The 26676-nt window shown below is 53.7% G+C and overlaps 1 protein-coding gene across 1 annotated transcript in view; it reads left to right on the top strand.

Moving 5' to 3' along the window:
• Positions 1 to 26676, top strand: part of AJAP1 (adherens junctions associated protein 1) — a 38303-nt gene that overhangs the window by 3909 nt on the left and 7718 nt on the right. Inside the window, exons 2-5 of the mRNA XM_085242396.1 lie at positions 12736 to 13313; positions 23010 to 23097; positions 24029 to 24271; positions 25217 to 25346. Coding sequence (XP_085098522.1) covers positions 12736 to 13313; positions 23010 to 23097; positions 24029 to 24271; positions 25217 to 25289 — 982 coding nt within the window. The 3' untranslated portion in view covers positions 25290 to 25346. The remainder of the gene's footprint in view (positions 1 to 12735; positions 13314 to 23009; positions 23098 to 24028; positions 24272 to 25216; positions 25347 to 26676) is intronic.

Below are 26676 nucleotides of genomic sequence, written 5' to 3'. Positions count from 1 at the left end.
GGGCGGCTCTCCGGGCGGCCCCATAGCCTGGTTCTTACCTGTCCTCATCCGAAAGGGCTCCCAGCACTGCTTCTCTGTATTTATAGCTCTGTGTGTGTATACAGGTTGACAGGAAGCAGGGAGAGCTGCTACACAACAACTCTATAGGGTGTGAATAATCTATGACTCCAGACACGTCTGAGGTTCATTATGAAAATATATGCATGCTTAAGCCTTTAAAGATAGCTAATAGGGAGAGGACTGTGAGGAGGGATTAAGGCGTCGGGATGCTGAGCTGGTGGAGCGGGAGCTGGGGCTGCACCTTGGGGCCGTGTCCATCGCTCTCATTAAGTGCTGGTGATGAGGGATTGGGCTGTAGTGATTCAGGCCCAGTGTGGTTTGGGTTTGGGACCAGCAGCTCTTCCATTGGGAGCTCCTTGCAGCCAAGTGTGTTGGGAGGAGGGGGCAGGCGGCAGCCTTGTCAGTGCTTTCCCATCCTCCTTCCAAATAGCGGCTGTTCCTTTCTTCAGGATGAGCCATTCATCATCGGGATGATTTTTTTCTCTTGAATAACACCCAAATCCAGACCTGAACTGCCTCTTTAAAAATGGAATTAAGGCTGATGTGAATATTTCCTCTGGCTCTTCTTACCGGGACCTGCACCTCCAGACTTTGATAGCTTACATAATTTCCTGTGATGGAGATGTACTTCATCTAATTTCACTTTGAAATACATTGATTAAATCAGAACTGCTGGGAGATTTAAGCTGAGCCTCTGTGGCCTGAACTTAACTGTGGGAGGTTTACTTACCTTTATCCTTCAACATTAATTTGGTTTTGCGAGGATTCTTCATGAAATGAGGTTCTGTCTGGCATGGAACTGCTGCTGCTCTCTGGTTTTATCAATTCCTCTCTCCGGCCTTAGCAACCCACAGTGAAGCCTTCCTGTAGCACAGAAGTGTGGGGTTGGGTGCTGTGGTGCTCCAGCCATGGGGCCACGCTGCCTTGTGCTTTCCCTGCCCCAATCCAGGATATGGGGCTGGAGCTCCCCCCAGCTCTCTCCTATCTTTGCTTTCCAAGCTTCAGCCCCAGGACGTGACCCCAAGCACAGGAGGATGCGGCGCTTCCTCGAGTGATTCAGCCTTTCTGGTACCAGGCAGTGGCAATAAAAGAGGGAGACATCAGGCTTGGCTGAAGATGGATGCGCAGTTGCATGGAAATCAGCACCTCCAGGCACTGCCTGCCCAGGAGCACGGCCCTGCGCTCCGCTGGCTGCGGGGGAGAGAAAGTGCACGGACTTCAGCTGGGAGAAACATGAAAACGGAGCTCATTGCTCACGGAAGGCTTCGTTCTCAGCTCTGATGCGGGGAGAGGCAGAGCCCATGCTGTGAATTTGCTGCTGGCCCGGGTCGGGATGAGGCGAGCAGCACTGAGCTCGGTGAAGCTTTCCTGCTGCTGAGCGGATGGGAGCGTTGCAAATCCCGCAGCGCTCCGGGTTCATTTCTCAACATAAAGACTGAGTAAAAGCTGCCTCGAGAATAACATGTAGTCTGAGAGTGGGAACATGTTTCTTTCAAGAGAAACACAAGCGTGGACCTTGGAGACGGAGCAACCAGCGCTTGTCAGTGCTCACATGCCCTAGTATGGGAGAAGCCAGGGGACCACAGTGCGCGCGGCCCAGAGCACTGAGAGCAGCCACGCTCCTTGCAGTGCTTTGCAGAGCATTGGTGCTGTCTCTCACCATCATTCTGGCTCTACATCCGTCCTGCAGCACCCTGGGACGCTCAGGAGAATATCTCCTTGATAAACGCTCCAGCGGTGCTTTACGGCTCTATAAATAGGGAATGGGAATCGCGTAATGGTGGCATCCTGGTTGTACATAAAGCCATTGTGGCTCCGTGTGGGAGAGCTGATGGATTGCTGCTCACAAGACAACACTTACGGCTCTCGAGAGCTAACAGTGCTAATTTATGTTGTCAGCGGAACGCGCGGCGCCGGGATGGCAGAAGGGGCCGTGGGGATCCCCAGGGTTTGTCAGCGCCTTGGGTCGTCCCCGCATCGCTGCCTCCAGGGACGTGGCCCTCTAATTGCCACCGTCCGTACGTGACCTCAGCTGTGCTCCTGCGCTGCGATAGCATCTCCCTGCCTCGTCTGCGGGACTTAAGTAATGAAGCGGTAGTTAATTGACATGGATTAGGACATCCACTTAAGTACCCAATGAGACGTCAGTGATTGATGCCGGGCAGCTCGTGGCTGCGTTCCCACCCCCACCTCGGACATCACCGGGCTCTGCTTTTTTCCTGCAGAAGCCCAAAGCTTTGGGAGCAGCTCTGTGTGCCCCGAGCTCCAGCTGAGCCTGGAGTGGCTTTGCATTAAATAAAAGAAGCGCTGCAATCTCAGATGTTGGCATGCATCATCTTCCAAAGAGCTCCTGAGAAGAATAAACTCGTTTTCTACAAGTAGTTGCCTTTCATAGGTTTTCTTATTAAGTTTTCCTTGAGAAGATTGAACATATTATTCATCATTTTGTTTCTTGGTTTTCTAAGAGCCTCTCTACTCTTTTTGCATCCTCTCAAGTGAAATATTCAGAATTTCCTCTGCCAAAGTGGCACATTCTCTGGCAAAATGAACGTTGCTCATTGTGATGGATGAGGACGGAGCCATTTGTTCTGGGAGCTGTGCACGGGATGTGCTGTGCAGGATGGGATCCCTGCAGGAAGGGATGCAATCCCAGCCCCCTCCCTTCCACCCTCCATGTGCACACCATTGGCACACGGATGCAGTGCTGGCACCCAGCTCAGGCTGCTGCACTGCACGCTTCTAATTAATCCTTTCTGTCTTCAGGTGTGAGTAACTTTTGGCTGAGGTTGCTCTTTCTGAGCGTTGATGCTGAGGGATGAGAGTTTCATCTTCTTTTCTTTTTTAATGAAGTGTTTCCCCTGGAGTTCCTCTCCTGCTCGCTGTGAACAGCAGTGAAGGAGGAATTATGGGGTGACTTGGGGTGGGCACGGTCGGGGCCGGCCCGCGGGCAACGTGGAAAGCAGAGAAGTTGCAGGAGACAGAATATATTGCAGAGCTTTACCCAAGGGATGAGCAAAGTCTTTCTGTCACCGCCGATCTGCCAGGCTGGGACCTCCATCTCCTCTGAAGATAACGCTCTGGAAAGTTTAATCTCTCTTGCAAAAATGAGATGCGAGGCGCGGTGCTCTCTGACTCACTGGCAATTATCCCCCAGAGCCGTGAGCCCAGCAGCCACAGCGGGCACTGCTGGGTGACTCAGCTCCGATGGGGCAGTGCTGCCAGCTGTGCTGCCCGCTGAGCTGCTCCTCTCCTGGGAAAAGAAACGGTTCGGCGCTAAAAGGGGATTTAAACCTCTGTACGAAAGGATCAAGAGTCTTTGCCCTGGATTTCGTTCTTGCTTTCTATTTCTATTCCTTTGCTTTCTATTTTGGTTTTTGCTTTTTTCTTCAGCTTTCCGGTCTGTTCCCTATTTCCCGTTAAGCACATCCAGCCCCAAGCTTCCCCAGCAGCTGATGGCCCCAGTGCTCAGACCTGGCCAGGATGTGCTCCCAGCACATGCCAGGATCCTTTTGCTTTTGCTTCCTCACAGCTCTCAGATTGACATTTCATACCTTCAAAGCGCGCTTGGCTTCTTCTATTTTTTACTGTATTTCTTGCTCCTTGAAAGCTATCTGTCTGTTTCCTTTGAGTAGCTTGATTTCTCTCATCTTCTCCATTTCTGTAGCAGTTATTGGGTCTTTTGAAATCCTTTACCCTCTCCCTTTATTCGTTTCCCTGTACAACTGCTGAGGTTCCATGACAGACGGAGCATCCATGTGTTCGTGGAGCTGCCTGGGACTTCCCATGAGGAGAGCCAGGGCTGGATCTCAGTTACAGCAGTGTGAATTGATAGAACCAAGAGGGAACGGCTTTAAATTGCTCCAGGAAAGGGTCAGGTTGGATTTTAGGAAACATTTCTTCTCCAAAAGAGCAGTAATGCATTGGCACGGGCTGCCCAGGGGAGCGGTGGGGTCACCATCCATGGAGGTGTTCAAGAACTGTGGAGGTGTGGCATTGAGGCACATGATGGGTGGGCATGGTTAGGATGGATTGATGGTTGGATTTGACGGCCTTAGAGGTCTTTTCCAACCTAATGATCCTGTGATCCTATGAACAGAGATAACACCATCCATTTATTGGGCACAGTGCTGGTGATGCTGCCCAGCTCAGCTGCGTTTCCCAACATGAGGTTGTTCAGCCTGGCTGTAGGATGGGGATGAAGGAAGTGGCACTTGAGAGGATTCAAGGCTCATTTTCCTTCCCAGGACACCAGAGCTCCTCGGGGGATCGTCATTACGAACCACATTAGGAGATGCTCTTGACTCAGGTTTGTCACAGTGATAGCATCCTCTGTTTTGGGGGATATCTCAGCAGGCAGTGCTGTGAACTCCGATGCGCCGTTCCCATGCAGTCGTATTGTGTTACAGCAGTATAATGAACCCATTTTAATTATTTTGTTTTAAAACTCGTTAAGCCGCTACTTAATGCACACTGAGCCGACTTATCTTATTTTTTTAGATCAAAGTGTTTCCCGTGTACGCTGTAATGATGCGCCTGAGCACATTAATTCAGAAAACAAGATAAGCGCTCCGTTTCTTTGTGGGGAAGCCATGGGTTCTGGCAGTCCTGAGCTGGGCTCGTGCAGCCCATGGGCATTGTAAGGGCTGCTTTGGCATCAGAATGTCAGAAGTGGTAATAGCTCATACCGTGATTTTGTGGAAGGCTCTTCAGGGTCTGGGGAGGGTCTGCGCCTTCCTGGGAGTGGGTTTTGGGGGAGAAAAGCCTGCTTTGTTCATGGATGGATTCCACAGGGGATATGTGGGAAAAGGGAGAAAATTCCCAAGCAAAGCAGGGATACGACTTCGTTCTTCATTTGTGACTGCGGGGAAATGCACAGTCCTCTGTCAGCCTGTGCTAGGAACAAAGGGGGTCACGGTGTGGGGGCCCTGGGGAGCTGCCCTCTGTTAGAGCTGGGGTCTGGTCTGGTGGGACAGGGCCTGCAGCTGAACTCCACTGTCCTTATTTATGCTTCCCTGCATCAGGGATAAGCTCTGAGCTTATGAGTTTACTGCCCCGTGCAATCCCTTCCTTTCAGCAGCCCCATTCTGTAAATGCACTTTTGGAAGGGAGGGTGCCCAGCTCTCAGGGCAGTGGCAGAAAGGGCGGCTCGGTGGATTCTTATCTCCATTCTTCATGCAGACTGGAGCTTGAGATCGTGACTTTTCTGGAAGATTTTTTGGAAATGGTGCTGGGAGAAGCTTCCCAGTCGGTTGCATCTGAATTGCAGCTCTTGCTGCTGCCCGATCCTCAGCGCTGCTGCAAAATCCCGGGGGGAAGAGGGAGATAAATGGGAGACAGGTGCAGGTTCGAGCCTGAAAGCCAGCTCTCACAGCCACCCTTTGTGCAGGCGGGACAGACGGCGAGTGTTGCTGCGGGCAGCGCGATGAAATGCCCTTCTGTCGGCTAAATGCGCGCTGTGTTCGGCCGCTGCCTGCTCAGTGCTGCTGGCACAGCCTGGGCGCCGCGGCTGCCAGGTCAGCCCTGGGTGTGTGTGTGTGCACCTCGGGTGGGCTGAGCGCCACTGGGACCCTTTCCCTGTGCTGGATTTGCTGGTGCTGAGCTGAAGCATCTTTAGGGCGGCTCGGGCTCTTCCCAGGGCAGCCACCCCACGCACGGGTGCCGTGTGAGCTCTGGCTGGGTGCTTTGTGGAGCAGCAGCAGGTGGATAACCGAGCTCAGGTTTTACGCAGCAATCTGCTGAAGACGTTTCCCTGCCTGAAGGCACGCGCTGCCTTCCTGGGCTTCTCCTCCGCCCGCCCCCGGTGCTTTTCAAATCCTATCTGAAATAATCCCACGCGAGCGGGTAAAACAGCCCATAACAGATGCTGTGTCCTTGTCAGAGCAAGTCAGGCTGTGCCGGAGATCTGTGGTGCTGCTTGTTATCTGTGTGTGCCGTGCAGGGTGCTCCCAGCACGGGGATACCAGGCACCCTGCATCCCATCAGCATCCATTAGAATGCACACAGGGATGCTGGGCACCCACATCCCACCAGCATCCACCACAGTGTGCGTGGGGATGGTGAGCAGAATGCGTCCCATTGGCATCCATTGGAATGTTTGAAAACGGGCTGAGATTGAAACCCAGGCTGAGTTTGGCTCTGCTTTGGCACAGACCAAGTGTGTGGCTGCTGTGGCACAGATCTGCTCGTGCCTTTGCAGCATGCATCGCTTATGCCCGTTCAGACTGTTTGTGGGGTTTTTGCTCTTGCTTGTGTGGCTCTGCAAGACCACGCTGCTCCTTGCAGGGTGTTGGCATGGTCTTGCATTGGGACAGTGTGCATTTGGGTGCAGGCAGCACCTCGGGCTCAGGCTCGACCTTTCCATGTGCTGGAAGGACAGGACCCAAACGTGCGAACAGACGGGGCTGCAGCACTGCTGAGCCAGATCTGCTCCCTGACAGCCTTGGCAGGGGCTGCGCTACAGGATCAGCATATTGGAGATACCGCTGGGTATTAATTATGCCTTCCCCACTCGCCGCTATTCAAATGTTAAAATTATTTATTTGCAGCTGGGTGAGCTGAAGACAGTCATAGGAGTGCTGTGGATGGGAGCAGCTCTGCTGCTGCCTGGCACTGCGGGAGCACATTGGGTGCCAGGGCAGCATTAATCCCCTGGGCTGGTCCTGGACAAGCAGGGTTATCTGCTGGTCCCCAGCTTGGCAATGGGCTTTGGGCTGCTTCACCCTGTGCTTCATTTTCTGTTGTCATAAATCCTCTCCCTTCGACCACACGAAGTGTTGTCAGTTTAATTACTTGCAGAGAGGGGGGGGGGGAGCAAAGGAACTCAGGAACTGTTTAAATACCACTTTTATTAGTAGGTAATCCTGAAGCTCAGGTCTGTAACAGGGAGAGGTGGTGATGCGGTGCATTTAATTTACCTGGGTGCTGCTGTGCCGGCTGCCGCACCTGAATATCCGGCCCTGGCATTCCAGACCTTGGCAGCTGATTTCTCACATTGATGATCACCTTGCAGGAACTCATGCTCTGGGCAGAGCTGCTGGAGTTGGGTGCACTGTGATGTCCTAAGGAGCCATGCAGTGCCCCAGCACAGTGCTGGGATGCTGCTCCACGCGGCCCCCCAGATCCCATGCGTCATCCATCCCTATTATCCACACATGGGAATTTGCTGCTCTCCTCCTCCCAGCCCATCCGAGGGGCGTTTGGCCCCAGAATGCCATGGCGATGCTTTATTTCCATGGCAATGGCTTTGTTGCTTTGCAGCGAAGGACGGTCGCTGCGCTGCAGGGGTGGTGCAGAAACACGGGGCTGGAAGGAGGCAGCTGTGGCCAAGGTCCTGCTGCTTTCCCCTTGCTCCAGCGTGAAAGTCAGCCCTGAGGTGCAGCAGCGTTTCTCCTTGCAAACCCAGGGAGTTCTGTCAGTGATGATCTGAGCTCCGGTGTAGGACACAGAGCCCGCAGGCAGCGATGCTCCTCCCGCACCAGTGCTGGTGGTTCCCATCACACCGACATGAAGATGCTGTGCCCAGCCTGGGAGCAGCCAGCATCACCCATCTCAGCCCTCCCATTCCTGCTGGGAATGGTTCTGTCTCTGTTCCGCCCGCTGTTTGGAGATGTAAAGTGCTCCGTTTGTAAATCATCCAAACAAGGACATAACCTTGATTCCCTGTGCAATACCAATACATTACCTAACATGAGGCATGAAATGGAAGAATGGTTCCATTTGTATAATCCTGCATTAAAAATCAGCCTATTCTGCATTTACTGCCTCCTGTGAAGTGTCTCCACAGTCATGGGAGAAAGGGGCTGGTTTTGGAGAGCAGACATCACCGTGTGAAAGGATGCGAATCAGCACCTCTGCTGCTCTGCCCTTTAGAGTCACACTCGAGTGCGTCTTTTGAGGCTTCCCTGAAATGGGTTATTTGCCAATGGCTTGCAAGCTGCTGACAATTTGTATTTTGCAATTTGTCAAAGCCTCTCCATGGCCCTGATCCTAGTTAATTGCTTTGACAGATGACCAAATTCAGGGATTTCCAGCACGCGGTGCTGAGCCTGGTGATACAGCTGTTGGATTAAACCATGTCCCATGGCACCACGCAACCCCGTGGGATGTGGGACCACTGCAGAGGGGTTTGTCCCTGCACTGCTGTGCCCTTCCTGCAGGATCCGTGAATGTCATTGGCACCTGGAGAGGAGGGGCAGGAGCAAACTTTGCCTTGAGGCAGTGGGAGATGCTTTCCCTTCCTGGCATGGCTTGGACCTGGGTTTGCCACACTATTTCACATGGTAATGAAGGAGATGTGAGAACAGAGGTGGTAATGGCAGAGCAGAGAGAGTCTTAGGAGAGAGGTTCTTCCGTGCTTGGAGATTGCCAGTTTACAAAGTGCTTCTCTTAATGCTCTTGGGCTCCTGGCAGTAGATGAGGCTCCATCCATGGACAGGGAACCAGCGTGGCCTCGGTGTTCCCAGGGGGAGAGATGGGCAGAGCTCTGTGGGAGTGACACCTCTGCTGTGGGCATGACAGCATCACTGGGGTGATGTCACTCAGATGCAAAGCATGGAGAGATCAGGCCTGTGCAGCTCCTCAAGTTAATCTGCGTCTGAAGTGCCAGCCTCCCTGCTCTTCAAAGCAGAGAGCTGCATCGGAGAGGATTTGGAAAAGGATTTTCACACGGGGAGGACACGTCACACAAAGCAGCGGGTCTGGCAGAAATGCTCTCAGTGCCTTCAGCTCAGCTATCTCCATCACCCTGCAAACAGAGATCGCCTCTGCTCAGCAGAGTGGTTGGAGCTGAAAGACAGAAAATCCCCACGACTGAGGCTGTGCTGCAGCAGGTGCTCCATTGGATGCCCTGGGAGGCTGGAGGACGCCTGGAGCACCGTGCTCATGGCCAGGGCTGTGCTGTGGTGTTGGCGTGGGCTGCCAAGAGCTCAGCTTAAAATGCAAAACGTGCCGGCTTCTCCCCCTCGCTCTGCTGTGCCTCCGACCGAGGGATTTAATCTCAGTGGCGGAAATTTATGGCTGATGTCTGAGTTGGCCCTTTCCAAAAGAGCGGGGGGAAAGGGAGGGAAAACAAATGACTAAATATTTACGTGTTTTTATTTCTGCCAGGAAATTAAACCCTGGCTCATGGTCCCTTTTAACTTGCTCTGTCTCCACGCTGCTGGAGCAAGGTGGGGGCTGCTGCTGGGGCCCCACCCCCGTGGTGCCTGTGCATGCAATCACTGTAATTACCTGGGCAGTTGCATTGAAATCAGCCAGCAACTCTTGTACCTGTCAGTGGGGATGTCTAAATATTTGTAGGAGTTTCTCTCGCTGGATGAAAATAAGGCCTTCTAACAGCCATTAACCCACAGGAGGAGTTGGTTGTACGTGGCAGGAAGGTTCCTGGGCAAGGAGGGCAATAAAGGGTTTCCATCACTTCAAATCTTCCTGCTGCTCTGCTCTTTTCCTGACTGAATTTCCAAGTTTTGTTGGGCTTCCCTCACCCCACAAGAAAGAGCCTTAATTCCCCATGCTTTCCCCTCCATCCTTTGCAATGGGAAAAATAGTTGGGGGTGGGCAGGGGCTTGTGGATAACCAGAATCCCAATTTTGCCCTGTGGGTCCCTGTGCAGCTGCAGCTGTGGGTGCACTGAGCACTGACTGCTGTGGCACTGAGGGCACTGCTGTTCCTTGGCCTCTGCTTCCTGCCTGGCAGTGCAGCTCAAGTGGTTGGAGGAGGATTTTGTGCCATTTGATGCATCAGCAAAGATCGTTCATCCTCTGAGTCGCGCCGGCAGCCCGCAGAGCAGCGACTTGCAACTCCTGGGGTGAGCAGGGATGTGCAGCCAGCTGTGAGAGGGGCACAGGGGCACAGAGCATCCTGAATTTCAGCATGCCCACGGCACGGGGCTTTCATGGAGTAGCTTGTGTTGGAGCAGTGCTGCTATGGATCTCTGGGGCGGACGTGGCCCTGCTGCCCGGGCTGCCCCGTGTTTTGTCACCTCTGGCACCTGCAGGACGTGGGTTTAGAGCTTGGGGCGGCGAGCCGCAGTCCCCCCTCCTGCTATGGGGTCAGGGAAAGGGGCTGCTCCCAACAGGGCCCCGGGACCCCCGCAGCCTCCAGCACTGCCGCATCCCCAGCGCCGCTCTGCGCGCATCGCCTGCGTTGCCTTGGCGACGGCAACTCCCACACGCTGCTATTTATTCTGAAGGACACTTTCTCTTCTGTTGTTGCAAAGCCCTCCAAAGATCGCATGGCGTGGCACACCAAATCCCAGAGAGGTAACCGTGCTCTCAGCTCCCGCCCAGCGGCCACCTCCTGGGGCCGTGCCAGCCCATGGGGTGCCCAGGAGGATGCTCGGGGGGTGACAGCACCTCGGTGGCATTGCTCAAAGCCAGACTGAGCCCTGGGCAGCGAGGGTGGGAGGAAGAATATCCCTGTATGTGCTTGGGTATGGCGTTTCTGCTGTGACCCACGCGATGCCCGGGGTTGCACGCTGTGTCTGCTCCCAGCTGCAGGGCAGCACTGAAATGATGCTTGGGTTGGAGCCGAGCCCTGTGAGCTGCCCGGCGTTGCGATGTGCTGAGGCTCTGCCACTGCTGCTGCGACTTGGGAATGTCGTCAGCAAGCAGGAGAAAATGGGAAGAGGGGAGAAATCTGCTTTTCTCCATGAGCCGCCAACCCCGAGTACTGGGGAGCGATATTTTGCCTTTGAGAAGCTCAAAGACAACAGCAGGGCCGTAGCGACAGCTGAGTTTGGGCTGGTCGCGTTTTCCTTCTCCTCCTTTGGCAGTTATTAATAAAAGTGCCTCATTTGCACTGCTTCCTTCCTCGTGGAGGAGCGGGCAGGCAGCGAGGCGTGCTGCTGTGTGTGTGCATGGCCCAGTGCCCCTTCCTCACAAGGAGAAATTTCAGCTCAGACTGAGTTAGGCAGAGGCTAAAATGGAGCGTGACGCCCGCTGGAGTGACAGCGTGGCCATGAGTATTGCTAAGGTGAAGCTGTTCTGAACGCTCTCTGGGTACCCGGACGCCTGACTTCTCACTTCTCTGAGCTGCTGATGTGCAGCACATGGGGATGATCTCTGCTCCAAAATCTGGTTGCTTTCACATTGTGGGTCAGTGTGCAGCTCAGCTCCCAGCACCTCGCACTGTGCAGCTGGCACGGGAGGGCAGATACCTCTGGTTCTCTTTCCAAACCTGTGGCACCCATACCTGGGGACAAGGTGCCACCAATACAGAGGGCGCAGGAGGGGCCTTCGGTGCTGCGCTCTGAGAAATGCACCAACGATGGATTTGTTACTGTGTTGTATTTTTATTTTTATTTTTTCACATCTTGAAATTCTTCCTCCCCCAGCCTGAACTATTTTGGTTTATGTCGTCTGTTTCTGGCTCTTCCCTTTCTCCTTCTGCACTCTTTCCGTGCATCGCCTTTCTCCTCCCCAAAATAAATGCTGTTATGCTTTGGAAAAAAAAAAAAAAATAGCCAATTAGGGAGGGAGAAAAAAAAAAAGATGCTTTGAACAGAAAAAGACTGCGCCTCAGAGTATCCAGGTCATCTCCATTGGCTTCATTTGCTCACGCACGGAGGGAGTATACAAATTCTTCTGTCAACCAGATGCACATTTTGTGGTGCTACCAATGGCTTTACGGGGTGCAGCGCTGCGGAGGATTAGTCTATTTAGGCATATAAAGCTCTCATTAACTCCTGCTGAGTTCGACAAAAGTCTTTCTTGTGTAAAAGCTGAGTAAAATGAAGTAAAGATTTTCGGGCCTTGGCCTAATGATTTTTTTTTTCTTTCTGGAAAAAAAAAATAAAAAAAAAAGCAGGAGAAAAAAACCAACCCTGCGTACTTCAGGTGTTTTCTTACAGTGAAACACTGCGCTTCACATGAGCTGACATCATAGGGGGAGACATGAGTTAGAGCAGAGCTTTACAAGGCAAGATGCAACCGGAGAAGAAAGAGAGATTTGACATGAAATAACGGTGGCACTTTACATCAAAGCAAAATTTGAAATAATTAACCTGCCGACAGTTCAGCGTGGTTTCCATTTGATCTGCAGCGAGGGCGCAGCTGAACGGCTGCTCATCATTCCCTGCCGTGCTCAGGGCTTTGCTCCTCGCACACAGCCAGCACACGTTGGGGCTCAGTGCTGCAGCCAGCACTGCTGCGTGCCCAGCCTGCGCCCGGCGAGAGCGAGAGCTGCTTTTGAGTCACGGCGACCTGATTAATGAGAAGTGGGTTACACATGCTGAAGCGAGCGTCCGTGTGCTCCCATGTGCTAACTCATTGAGCGCCTGGTGCAGCTCCCTGCTGGCACCGCTGTACCCCGAGCCCTGAAATGAGGGAGGGCTGCACCCCCTGGGTCGGCTCTCCCGGCTGCTCCTGATGGAGATGGAGGGATGGAAGGATGCCCGTAGATGCTCTTCTCGCACGCAGCCTTGGCTTTGATGTCGCTTCGGTGTCTGTGCCGTCGCCGCGTGGGCAGCAGGAAGGGGAGCAGGTGGTCAGAGCGTCCTGCGATGCCATTTGGGGTGGCAGGGAGGTGGCAGCGTCCCATCCCAGTGCTGGGAGGGTTGGGAGTGTCACCGGGTCAGACGTAGCTGGGCTGATGCGTGTTGCTCCGCAGCTTGTGGAAGGGGTTGGTCGTGCTGCCCACGCTCTCCTGCTTTCTAACGTGCTCTGTGTCTGCCCGCAGGTCAGGTTGCCCGCTAGGAAGCCATGCTTGGATGTTGATAGCCATGTTCCACCTCGCCATGGACCTTGCCAGCTGCGAGCCCGCCGGGACGCGTCTCTCTCCGCGGTCGGCACAGCGGCACAGACTGCCCCGTGGTGTGCCGTGGAGTACAGGGGGCAGCGAGGAGCCCCGCCGCCCCAGCCCCCCCTGGCCCTGTGCCCCCCGTGCCCGCCGCCCACCCCCCGTCCCCCTGCCCCGCGCCCGGCGACAGCTGCGAGGCCGTGGCTTTGCTCCACGTGATGGGCGGCCCACGGCTCTGCCCGAGGTCATCGTCTGGGGCCCCACGGGTGAGGAGGACTCCCTGGAGAGCAGCACGCTGCCCAGCATCTTCACCACCGCCGCCACCACCACCGTCACCACCACCACTGCCGCCACCACCGCCGCCACCACCGTTGCCACCGTGCCAACCCCCAGCAGCCCAGCTCCCACGCCCGGCATCGAGGAGCCCCGTGGCCGTCCCAGCACCTCTGAGCCAGCTGCCGGCCACAGCAGCGGTGGAAAGGACGCGCGTCCACCCCGTGGCCTGGGGGACACAGCAGGTACCAACCAGGCACCGAGCGCCGCGCTCACCCACCTGCAGGATGGAACACGGGGTCCTGTGCCGCGGTTCTGGGGATGCTCAAGTTGGGTCTGGTGGTTGGGGTGGTTTGTCCATTGGTTGGAGCAGGTGGTCCATCAGTTGGAGTGATTTGTCCATTGGTTGGGGTCGTTTATCTTCCAGTTGGTGCTGTTTGGCAGTTAGAGTGGTTTGTTCATCAGCTGGGGTGTTTTGTCCGTCCGTTGGGATGGTTTGTCCATTGGTTGGAGTGGTTGGTCCATCAGTTGGATTGACTTGTCCATCAGTTGTGGTGCTTTATCCATTGGTTGGAGTGGTTTGTCTTGCTGTTGTGGTGGTTGGGGTGTTTTTTTTCCTGCTTCTGTGTGTATGCCAGGGCCTCTGGGCACATCACCACACAGATGCTCTGCTCAGCTCTGGCTCCATCCTGAAAGGGCCCAGGGTGGTGGTAATGATGCCAGGGGTTGATGTGGTGCTGAAGAGCACAGCTGAGTGCAGCCCGTGGTGGAGGCTCAGCGGGGTGGGTGGCAAATCAGCATCCAGAGGATGCTGTCACCGGGTGCTGTGGCATGGGCTCCCACTGCCCAGCTCTGAGATGAGGGCGTGATTTCAAATGAGTGCTTGGGAAAAAAATGGAAGCTCTGAATCATCACTTTCATCTGAGACATTTTCTAGCAGCTTGCTGTATTCTTCCTATTACCAGTATACATCCACAAACCATCTTCCGTAATCAAATTTAGTGCAGCGCTCAGTTACTGTAATACTTTCCACCGGCACTATTTGCTGCATGGACATGGATGAGAAAGCAGGTTCCCATTTATTTCAAATTATATTTGTTATTACCAATATTAAACTGTGGGATACTGTTCTACAGTTTACAGAACATATTCATTGTGCATTGACTGCTTTTAGCCCACAGTGATTTTCTAGTCAAAATGAAAAGGAATTTTACGATCTAATCTTAATCCCAATGAACTTATCTAGCAAGGAGTGACACTGAGGTTGGTTTTTCCCAAACTTAAATAAATTGTTTATAGCGGTGAAAAGCTCCCAACCTACACAACCTCAGAAAAAACACATTAGAATCAGCTGGCTTAATTAGCGTTGGTCACAATTCCTGAGTTTTTGGAGGTTTTGGTGGAGGCTTTGGGAACGGGGTGTGACGTGTTTCGTCCCCTGTCAGATGTGCTGCTTTGTGGACATCGCTGTGCTGGCGCTGGGATGCTGAGGAGCACAGCAGCCCCCAGCCCTGGCCCTGGGGAGGGAGGGAGCTCCTCTAGGATCAGAGCTTTCAGTAATGATCTCCTTTCTGCCGAGTGGTGGATACTAAAGGCTAAAGGGCTTTGTCCGTTGGTTGGAGTGGGTGCTAAAGGCTAAAGGCTGCCTTGATCTCAGCCTATCCACCCTAGATTGAAAAGTGCCTGAGCTCCACGTTTGCTTTTGCTGCCATCATCCATGTCGAGCAGCCAGGATACCTCCAGCCCACGTTGCTATCAGCTTACACTGCCCAGCCCGCTGTGGGATGATGGATCCCACTGCTGCCTGCTTCCCCTTGGGCAGGGAATGGCAGGAGGGAGCTGCGGGGCATCGGGAGTATTGGGGTCACCTTCAACCCCACATCAAGCGACCAGCTGTGCCTTGACGCCCATTTCTCCTTCCACTGCTCAGTTACATAAGCAGCAGCGGCTGGAAGTGTTTGTTCTCTGCCTGGGAAAACATATGGTTACAAATGAGAATTAGGTAACTTGTTTGTGCTCCCGCTTTGCCTCGGCCAGCATCACAGATAGGCCAACATCACAGGAGCTCCCTGTGCGGATGGGCGATGTTGGAGTGGCCCCAAGGAGGGGACATGAGCACCCATCCCGTGGCTGTGGTGGCACTGTGGGTGTCATCCCTTTGGCTCCCGGTGCAGCCAACGTTGCAGCGGTTGGTTGGAGAAGCAGTGAACGCAGTCTCACTCAGGTCTTCCTCCTCTCACCCCATTCCTGCTTGGTGAAGGGGAAAAAAGGAGACAGGAGCCATTTATCTGTGACTCACCGACAGAAAAACAAGGCTAAAAATTCCCGTGGAACAGCAAATATCCTGCTTAGGAGGAGAAAGACAGACAAGTGATTGCTTCTAGCATCCAAAAGAAAAGAGCAAAATGGGGCGTGCGGCTCTGCTGGTGGTGGGTGTTGGCGTGCAAGGGTTTCTGTTTTGTTTTTCTGCAGCAAGTAAACTGACAATCAGGTGTGTTTATCCCGGTGCCACCTATGTCTGCTCAGCGCCTGGCAAGAGTGCTGATGGCAGTCAGATGGGGCCTCAATATGTTCACCCAGGCGTAGTTTATGCTTATGCTTTTCAAAAATGTGCTTCCTTTTTTCGGGGGCTGTCATATCCATTTTACGACGGAGCATGTAAGGAGAGAAATAATTAAAATTCCGGAGTGCTGGAGAGGTAAAGGTTGTAGGGCCGCTGTGCTCCCGGCACGGCTCAGCCAAAGGGGTGAATCAGGGACTGCTGAAATCTGGGCACTGAAACTCTCCTGTCTGTATGATTAGAAAAAAAAAGCCATCTTTAATTAAACCTTTAAGTGCTTTATAAGGCAGAAGACTTTATGTGCCGTCTGCTGCTCCTAATGGTTATTTGATGGCCGGTATGCAATGGATTTGGCATCATGTGCCGCGAGCAGCGTGCTCAGAACAGGGCTTGTGGGCAGTGCTGGGGACCCCAGTGTGGCTGCATCCATGGGGCTGTGGGTGCTGCCCTGTGCTGTGCTGCTGCCCAGAGGTGGTGTGGGCAAAACCTGCCCTGCTGGGGGTGAAGCAGGAGGGATGGGAGAGGGGCTGCTGGATGCGCCGAGATAGCATCTGCTAAAGGCTTCAAAGGAATTAATTAAAGATAAAATGTCTTTAAAACCCTGGGCAGCTGGAATGGAGCTGCTGCTTTGATGCGCTGTGCAGGGTGGGAGCTCGGCCCTTCGGGGCAGCTATGGAGGGGCTGAGTGCCCACCCATGGGTCACAGTGTGGTGGTCCCTGCTGTGCTGCTGGCCATGCTGCTGCCCAGGGAGGTGATGCAGGGTGCTGAGCTTTGCTCTGCTGCAGTGCATGATGCTCAGGGCTGGCACAGATGGGCGCTCCTCTTCTCCCATCCCGCCTCAGCCGCAGGTGGGAAGCCCATCGATCCTGTGGGATTATTGAGCTTTCAATTCAAATCTCTCCTCAAAACCTAAAATAGTTTTCTGCCAAGCTGGAAGCGAGGCCGCATTTCATCTTAATTTGTCAGACAGCCCTCTCTGCACGACAGGAGGAGGACTTGTTGGGCTCTCAGTAGGGCTGGGCAGTGCCATGGACAGAGCAGCAAGGTCCATCTCATCCTGTCATTGCTGGGGAAGCATGGCATGTGTGTCCCAGCTGACAGCACACCTAGCCTCCCACACATGGCCAGCATGGGGTCTGCGTTCCCTTTTGTCACAGGGGAGGTGCAAGGGCTGCTGCTGTCCTGGGAGGTTCCCAAAGGAGGCTGCATGGCTTCCCTTAAGGATAGAGGAGCTGAGAGGAGGAGGAGGATGCCTCCCGAAGCAAGAAGTGAGCGTGGTGGAGCTGAGCTCTCTCTGCCTGTTGTTTTCCCCAGGATCAGCAGATGCTGTGCGCACGCCCGCCCTCGCCCACGTGTGTCTAAATGAGCCAGGAACTCTCCTCTTCTGCTCTCAGGAATATTTATTGCTTGGTGCTATTTGCTGTAACACCTGAGCAGATAAGTCCTGGCGTCTTTAGCGTAAGCCTCCAGGATCTTCTTTCTTGGCAAGGAGATTTCCGAGCAGCAGCAGCAGTGGGATATTCTTCCCCTTTCAACAGCCCAACCCCAAATACCAGGCGGCTTCTAGGAACCTTGGCTTTTTGTTGCTGAAGAGCCGCGTTCTAACTTCAGATTATTGGTGCTCCCCAGGCGGGGTTTCAGAGCTGATCTCAGGGATTTCACAGCACAGTGTCACACAGGGGCCGTGGATGGAGCACTGCACTCCCCTGGGCAGTGGGGATCCCCAGAGCCCCCACCCCATGTATGGACAAAACAGAGAGGCTCTGCTGTAGTACGGGTGTTAGCAGGGCAGACCCAGGGACATTTCCCAGTGCATCGGGTCAACCCTTGCGTTTCTTGTAGATTAGTTTTCATAAAAGCCATTCAGCAGCACTGTGGTTAGCATTAGGACAAAATCCTGCTGATCCCCCCTGGGAAGAGGCCGTTTGTAACAGTGATTGCTGCAGAACGCCCATGCTGTGCTCCCCATTGAATGTTTCTGTCCAGCAGCAGGTTTATGGGCTGCATGAGGCTTCCAGCATCAGATCCCTCCTGCCTTGGCACGGGCTCCAGCTTGCAGCTGAGTTTTGCCCGCTGGGGCTCAGGCAGGGAACCATCCCAATGCCATTGATGGCTTCTGAGCAGTGAGCACTCCTTTGCTCCTGCAGGTGTTGAAGGCAGCAGGCTCAAGGCTGCAAAACACAGCGTGAGCACTGCCTGATGTGAGCTGAATGCCAGGCAGTGCTGTGCTGGGCTGGTGACACTGGCTTCTGGCTCCTGCACGGGCTCGGATGCTTTCATGGTAGCTGTGGAAATGACCTAGAGGTTATTTTGGCTGGGGAATAATTCCCACAGGCACCAACTCCATCTGTGTTTTCATCTTTTCCCTCTGTAAGCTCTTCACCTCTTGAGCCCATGCCTTTCATTGCTGGCAGTGTGCTGGGGATGTGCCCTGCTGCCCAGAAGCGACGCTCTTATCGATAAGCAAGAGGCTGCAGGGCCAACCATGCATGTCTAATTGCAATCAAGCATTCCTCCCAGCTCACCCCACACCTCCACAGCCCTCAGGACCCAATGACCCCACCGTGCCACACAGCCTGCCCCCATCCAAGCACTCAAGCAGGAATCACCCATGAAGAAGAGCCAGGTGGTTCTTTTTTCCCATAGGCAACCACCTGCAGGAAGGTGCTGGGGTGCTGAATTGCAGCCCTCCTGGCTGGGACGTTGCAGGTAATCGGAGCAGATGTTGTTTTTCTGCCTCGAACGGTAACTCAAGATTGTACTCTGCAAAACAAAATGAAGCTGTTTCTTCTTCTTTTTTAATTTCATGCAGCTTAGAGGCCCTGATGAGGGTCTTCAAAGAGCTGAGGCTCGTGGCTGTTTTTATTGGGAAAATGAAAAATATGGTCTCCCTAACCAGTGCTGTTGAAAGAAAGGCCTTGGGGGATAGAGGTTCTCTTTGTTTTTAATTAAGAGCTTATATCTCCTGCTTGCTGCCATTGCGCACTTCTGCGGGAGCGAGACACGAGTCTCGAATGGATTTTCTCATGGAATTAATTCTGTCGATGCAGAGCTGTCCAGGAGCTGTTTCAAAAGGTGGACAGAAAGGCCAAAATTCGGTGCTTTCATCTTGGTGGCAAATAGATGGTATTTAACATACAAAATAAAAGCCTTAGCATTTGCTTGCTTTGAGAAGATTGGATTTTTTCCTCTCTCGGCTGGGGGAATTTGGAATCACGTTTTACGGTCGGATGCAGCTCTCCTGCCTGAACAGACAAGTCCATCCTTGCTGCCCGCGTGGGTGCTAATGATGGGTGTCCATAAGCTGGTGGGCCCCGTTCTGCCTAACAAGGAACGGTAAGATTTCTGTACAGCCCAGAGCAGTCCAGGCGCAGACGCTGACCGATGCCCATGGGGTGGCTGTGAGCTGCAGCTATAGGACCGCGCTGGGATATGGCAGTGCCAACCCGTGCTGCACAATGAGCAGTCTCAGGTGGGAGAGGTGCTCAGCAGGATGGAAAAACCCAGCAATATTTCAGCATTTCCAAGGGTTCAAAGAGTGCCTTTGAAGAGCTTTCCCTCCTGGCATGCGACACATTAAATTCTGCTGCACTAGCAGAAGCGCGGGGGTTTGGACACACTTTCAATTCCATTAAATACTTCTCCTGTAATTACCCTCGAGTTAAATGGTCACTGCGTCAAATTTACTAGTAAAAGCCTTGTAACAGTGGAGTGCTTGCAGTCCCCTTGCCGGGAGGAGGTAGCAGCACTGTGTGCAGCTGCAGCTGCCCGCTCACCGCGCGCTCGCCGGGTTCGTCCTGTGATCAGTGCGCAATGAAGCGACCACCTGCATCTGTAAGAGTGGGGGCAGCCTCTGCCCTGCCGAGTCAGGGGACTTTGGGGCTGACCTGGCTGCACAGTGAGCACCTCCAGGATTACTTGAGACACAGGAATAGCAAACATGAAAGAAGTGAGCAAGGGCCTGGCTGCCTGCTTGGAACCATGGAATCGCTAAGGTTGGAGAAGACTTCTGAGATCATCAGCAATCAGCCCTTCTGCATAATGCTCACTCATAGAGTCACAGAATCGTTAAGGTTGGAGATGACTTCTGAGATCATCAACCATCGACCCACCCCCACCGTGCTCACTCACTGCTACGATCATAGCATCATTAAGGTTGGAGAAGACCTCTAGGATCCTCAAGTCCAACCGTCACCCCGTGACCACCATGCCCACCAAAAACTGTTGCTCACACTGGCTGGAGGAGGAGCGTGCGTTCCCTCGGCACCTCTCACAGCCAGCAGCATGCTGGTAATTTCTCTGTATGAGCTATTGATCGTATCCTCCAGGTCCCTTTCCTCCAGACAGATTGGTTTCCTATGGCTGTATTTAAAGTACCACTCTGCTCCTGGTGGCCCTTCCCTCTGTCATCTCGCTGCTCTCCCCCAGGTGTCCTTTGTGGGATGTCCCCGTGTCCCATCGTGCCCCATCCATTAACACCTCATCTTGCAGATTGGATATTCTTCATTGATTTTGCTTCGTGCCTTTCTGTGTATTTCTTTGAAGGCTGGGAGGAAAGGCATTTATATGTTTACAAAGTAAGAACAAAGACAAATTACTCCTTATTCTGGCAGGTATTGCTGTAGGGCTTCCCAAGAAGCCACAGCAGCCACCTGTCAGCCCCATTCCCATCCCCAGCACTATTTTTGGGGAAAATGCTCCCCATCCCCTTGAAATCTTCCTAGAGCTCAGTGCAGAAGTCATGTGCAACACAAAGGAACTATGCTAGTGCATATGGCAACTGATGTATGTGCCACAGTCTACAATTATCCAGCTCTTCTTGAAGTCCGTGTGTCCTGCTTGGAAGAGCTGCCATCCTTCCCCAGCTCTGTTCTGCTGTGCTTGGGGTGCTGCAAGCACGAGCTCTAATCACAGCATTGGGCTCTCCCTCATCCCCCGGCTCCCACCATCACCGAGGTCTGCGTTCCAAAGCTGCTCCTGTTTTCAAAGGCATCGGGCACTGGGTTGCATGGACTTTATTTTTAGAGCTTTTCCTTTTATCTTTCCCGGCGGTGTCCCACTGGGAGCTGCTCCAAGAGCACTGCGAGCACTGTGGCTGTGCTGGGCTGTGCTCTTGCTGCTCCTGACCCCAGCACAGTGTGAGGTGGCACCGTGTGAGGATGGCACAGTGCACGATGTGGGGCTGCTCCTGCACCCTGGGAACCCCTTGGCTGCGCGTTGGGCTCCGGTGGCCGTTTCCGCGCCCCTCGCTTTGCTTTGGCAGCTGCCGTTGCCAAGTGCTCTCCAGAGGAACCTTGTCACAGTTTGTTTGAGCCAATTGAAGTGTAATTGGGAGTAAATGAAGGAAATGGGTCATTTGTGAAATAGGTGCTTGAGTCAAGGGAGGAAAATAACCCTGACTCATCCCTCCGGATCCGTCCCCACTGGATGTGGTGAACGGCCTCCCCTGGGGGAGCGCGGTGCGGTGAGTGGCACTGGGACATGGGGTGGGTACAAGGGATGTGTTTGTGCCCCTTCCACGTGCTGCTTCCCCCCGTGTTTGGTGAGCAGCTGCTGGGGTGGATCAGCAGTGCATCCTGCTCCGTGCTCAGGCTCTTCTGCGCCCCCCCACATCGCGTCTTCTGGCAAAGCACAGTAAGCAGTGCAAGTGCATCTCCATCCAAAAGCACCCTGCCTTCAGTTTTTATTGTTTTGCACTTACTTTTGCTGTTCTTTATACCAGCATCTCTCAGCTCGTGGCTGAAACCCTCACATCTGTTGTTTCTCTCCTTATGCAAGACGGAGGCACCGAGGAGAGCTGAGCCCCAAGAGGTGCAAAAGGCCACCCCAGGCCATGCACCCCTTGGCTGGCAATCTGCTCCGTACCAGCGCCCCATTCAGGTGCAAGGGCAGTGTTGTCCATCACTGTGCATTGGGTTGCACGCTGGAAACAGGACTGGCTTGGGTCCGTGGGTCCTGCAGCACTGGCAGTGCAGTGAGGGCAGTAAGAGCGAGTGAGTGGTGGCTCTCCAGCAGTGATAACAGGCATGATGCTGGCTGTGCCCCTGCGGATGGATGTGGCTCTTTCTCACTCCTCCTTGGGTCGGCAGCACTCCTGCTTTTGGGCAATCAGCATCTCTTCAGCAGCGTGTGGGCTGGGCGGGCTCTGAGCATTTGTGTGCCTTAGGGAGGTGGCTCTGCCCCAGGAGTGGGGCTGGATCTGACCAGCTTCTGCATGGACGGGCTTTGTCAGCAGTGGGGATGTGTGCAAGGATCCTAAACCCCTGTGTGAGACTGAGCAGGAAGAAAACCAACCTCCGGAGAGCCAAAGCTTCCATCTCCCATGCTTTGAGAAGTCAGCAGAGCAGCACACAGCCGTGCGTGCAGCTGCTGGCTGGGGTTGCGGCGCTGCTCTGGCTCTGAAGCACCGCAGCACCAGCTGTGCCTGCGTGCAGCTGCCTGGGACCCCTCCTGTGTGGGCAGCAGCAGTTCCCTCACCACACACATTCACACCAACCAGCAGCACTGTGCGTGTATCACATAGATACCCAGAGCTGCTTGTTTTCCCGTCACGCTGGCACTTATTTATTTATTAAAAGCATCACCCATCAGGAGCGTGCAACATCTGTTTGTGAGAAATAGCACATCCTTGGGCCACAGCCAGGAAAATCATTTCATTACAAGATTGCAACTGTAAAGCGGCGCAGAACCACAAACATACTGTACATCGAGATGCTTTTGTTTCCAAACTGCTCATTAGGAATGATACACGAGCCAAAATTATACCCTGTGTAAGGTGAATTAGGAGAAAATGAGCCCAACCGACCTTCTTAAGTGAGCAGCAGTTAGTACTGTAATTATTATCTCTGGTTAATCCCGCACCCACTGCAAGGCTGTGCTCAAGTTTCCTGTTCCATCCCAGAGGGTATGCATCTTCACATTGCTTCCGTTCTTCGTGCCTAATTCAGGCTGACAAGGAACATACTCGAGAGGGGAGGAAACAAGAGGCCCAGCTTAAAGATTGTTTTATGTAATGCAGGAGAGAGAACTGTGCTGCTGCTGCTGCCTGGGGCTGCTCCCAGCCCTGTGCTGTGGGAGAAGGGCAGAGGGATGCGATGTGCTGTCCTGGGGGAATGCCTTGGGGGTGTTCATGTACCAAGAACTCTTCCTTTTCCCTTTTCCTTTTTCCCTTTTTTTCCCCTTTCCACTTTCCCATTCCCTTTCCCTTTTCCTTCCCTCTACCCTCTTCCCTCTTTCCTTTCCTTTCCCCTTCCATTCCCTTCCATCCCTTTCCCCTTTCCCTTTCCCTTGTCTTGCTTTTTTCCCTTCCCTTTCCTATCTCTGCAGGTGCTGTGCTGTTCCCCTGGTTTCCTATCTCTGTTCTGATTCCTTCTCTTCCAGGTCTGGCAGTCCATCAGATCATCACTATTACCGTGTCCCTCATCATGGTCATAGCTGCTCTGATAACAACTCTTGTCTTAAAAAACTGGTAAGAGGCCTCACGGTGGGGCTGGGCTGGGACAGGCTTCCCATGGAGAGGGATTTCACACCAAAACTGCAGCAAGCGTTGGCTGGCTCAGTTTGGTGCGGGGATGCTTGAACATCATTGCTGGGTGAGCGGCCTTTGCAAGACCCTGCAGTGACGTCATCCAGTGATGTCATCCAGTGACGTCATCCAGTGATGTCATCCAGTGACGTCATCCAGTGATGTCATCCAGTGATGTCATCCAGTGACGTCATCCAGTGACGTCATCCAGTGACGTCATCCAACGACGTCATCCAGTGATGTCATCCAGTGATGTCATCCAGCAAGGTGCCTGCATTCTGTGGCCCTGCAGGTTGCACTGCTGCTCTCCCACCTTCCCATGGCTCCAGGGCTGGAGCCTCTTCTGAGCCTCTCGGATGCCACCAGTTCTAAGTGTGCCCCATCACCTGGAGCGCTCCTGTGCTCCTCGAGCTTCATTTGCTCCCATTTATTCCCTTAACACAGGCTGTGCGCCTGGTAAAATAGGTTAGCTTCTTGCTTCAGGCACTCGTGACTTTACCTATTTTCCCAGAGAAACTGCCCTACTTTGAGGTCAGCGGTGCCAGCTGCCGCGATGCCGCTGTGCTCCGGGACTCAGAGGTCCCCAGCAGCAAAGCAGCACCGTGGTGGCATTGCTGAGCTCCCAACGTGTCCCAGAGCTGTGCTGCTGCGTGCAGCTCGGGCTTCCCCACGCAGGAGGCAGAGACACAGCCCTACAGTTACTTCGCTGGTGCCTCCCAGATAGAAAGGTTTCAAATAAATAAATAAGAAAGAGCACTGGACTGGGAACTGGTCTATCCAAAGTGCCAGAATTACGATGTGATATCAAATGATGCATATAATTAATGGCTGATAATGCAGTGTCGTCCCCCCCCGTGCTCCTCTCCCCACTCAGCTGTGCACAAAGCGGGGCTGCGCGGCGCAACGGCCACCAACGTAAAATCACACAGCAGGAGGAGAGCTGCCAGAACCTGACCGACTTCACCCCCGCCCGCGTGCCCAGCAGCCTGGACATCTTCACAGCCTACAACGAAACGCTGCAGTGCTCCCATGAGTGTGTCAGGACGCCGGTGCCAGTGTACACGGAGGAGGCATTGCACTCGCCTGGAGATTACAAAGCAACCTTCAATGGAAACAGGTGGGGTGATGCAAAGCCGTGTTCCCACGCGCCCTGCTCCCGCTGTCTCCATCCCGTTCCTGGTTTGCAGTAAGGCATGGCTGTGCCACACCGTGCCCTTGCAGCATCAGTGTCCCTTCCCTTGAGCAGCTCTTGAGCATCGTGGATGGGTTTGGCACTGCATTTCTCAGTTCCCTGCCTCCACCCCCAGCCAGGAAATGTTTCTCAGATCCATCTTCCAGAATTTCTGCTGTCTCCTAAGTGCCATCTAAAGAGCTGCTCGCTTCTGAATGGGCGATGTGATTAATGAAGGAGCAGGCTGCAAGAAGCAAATGAGCCATTTGTCTGGCACGAAATAAGGATACGTTAATGAGGGGCATAATGGGAGCTGACAGAGCCGTGTGAGCCCATCTCCAGGTGCCCCCCACCCGCACAGGGAGGTGTGCAGGAGGACGGGGTGACCCCACGACATTTGCCCATTTGCATTTTTTGGTGCTTCCTCCCATCTTGGAAAGCATAGAATTGGGATTTTCAAACCATTTCGTTGTTTGTGTGTCAGCGTGGCCATGAACCCCATGGGCTGATATGGGGTGGGCAAGTGCTGCTCCCCTGCCTCATCCACGTGCTGGCACCTCGCTGCTCTCAGCCTTGAGGCGATGCTTTCTGGGCAGCCCCACACAGGCAGTGCACAGCCCCACGTCCCACACGTAGCACTGGTTCTGCTGGGAGGGGACGCTGGGGATGTCCCCATAGGGTCGCTATGGGTTGGCTGAGTGTCCCCATGCCAACCCCCCAGCCATGCTTCTTTCCCTGCTTCGCACCACCCCGGTTTCGCAGGCCAATGAGCGCAATGAAAGCATTGCTGTAGAGGTTTTGCTCTCTGATGAAGCTGATGTGCACAGCACCTCCACAGCTCGCTCGTGTTGCACACCAGCACATGCAAGCCCATTTTTCTGCTCGCTGCAGACCCTCTTCTTCTGATCGGCATCTTATTCCTGTGGCCTTTGTGTCTGAGAAATGGTTTGAAATCTCCTGCTGACTGGCCGAAGCCTGTTTTACTTCCTGGGCAGGGCAGACGCCGTCTGGCTGTTTCCTGGTAGGTACGGCTGCCCACATCCCAGCACGGTGGGGTCTCGGTGGGAGGTGGCTGTGTGCTGGGGCTGGGGTGGGCTCCATTGGCTTTCCGTTCTGCCACTGCATTGTTTGGGGATTGTTTTGAATTTTTGTTAGCCAGCTTGGGTTGCTTTCACCTACTTGTTCCCACGAAGGTGGCAAGAAAGCAATTAGGCTTCACTGTGTGCTGCATCACAGCAGGGCGGCCGCGCCGGCTCCAGCCCCACGCTCAGGTACATTAACCCGTCGGTCCCAAGCCCCTGCTGCAATGAATCATACATTCAGTGTAAATGAAACTTCCAGCCTCCCCTGGCTGCAGCTTGCTCGGAACAGCCCGTTAAACATCACTCGGCAACTGAACACAGCAATATAATGAGATTAGAATGGAAAGGAATAAAAAGTTAATGGTCCCAGGCAGTGCGTGGCTGGGGCAGGGCGCAGGGCTGAGCCCAGCCTTCTTGGAGGGCACTGCACCAACAGAGCCTGGGAAAGGGGCTCCAGAGAGCCTTGAGCACTTAGCGTCCAAGTCAGTTTCTTATACAGTGAGCATCTTGAGCTCCTGAGAGAGGGGAACCTTCTGGGGTGAAGCCAGAGGGCTCTTAGTCCCCATCTGTTAATGTTCTCTCGTTGTTTCTCCAGTTCAGCTGTTGTGGCCACAGAGGCAAAGTGTGAAGGTGCCTAGCCACAAGGACTTGTGTTGGTGAGCAGGGATCAGCACAGAGCAGGTCCGAGAGAGGTTCTGCATTTCAGTGCACATCAGAAAGCCAGCAGCCGTGGCATGCTGTACCCTTTGCTTTGTAGGCTGTGACAGCTGACCCTTGGCTCAAAATGATTTTAGAAAAAGCAAAACAGAAATCAGCCCAGTCCTACTGCACAGCTCTGGTGCCTGGAGGAGAGTGCAGGAAACCTGTGCAATTCCCACTGCTGCTCCTCAGCGTCCTGTGCAGTTCTGTGCCAAAGGCTGCGTCCCTGCTCATTTCAATGGATTTCTTTAAATAGTCCAAAGCTGCTCCATTACGCTTTATTAAATCCTTGAAATTCTCATTGACCTGTTTTCCTGGAATCCATAAAATTCATATCAATGCGCTCCGGAAAAATCTATCCAAATTTTACCCGAAGCGTTAGCCCTGTGATAGCATTTCAATTATTTATAAAGTTCTGTTTGGTTTCATTAACATTACCTAAATGAGATTGCTCCAAAACAAGTCTCCTGCCCACACACGTGCCTGCGCCGGGGCAGCTCTGTATGCAGGTGTTTGCCTTTGGGCTGCCCCTCTGTGTTTGCTGTCTGGTCGCTGGGTTTTAGCCCCAGC

The sequence above is a fragment of the Meleagris gallopavo genome, chromosome 23, assembly GCF_905368555.1.
Source record: "Meleagris gallopavo chromosome 23, MGAL_WU_HG_1.1, whole genome shotgun sequence".
Lineage (NCBI taxonomy): Eukaryota > Metazoa > Chordata > Aves > Galliformes > Phasianidae > Meleagris > Meleagris gallopavo.
Note: the sequence above shows the minus strand (reverse complement) of the source record. Positions and strands in the feature narration are given on the sequence as shown.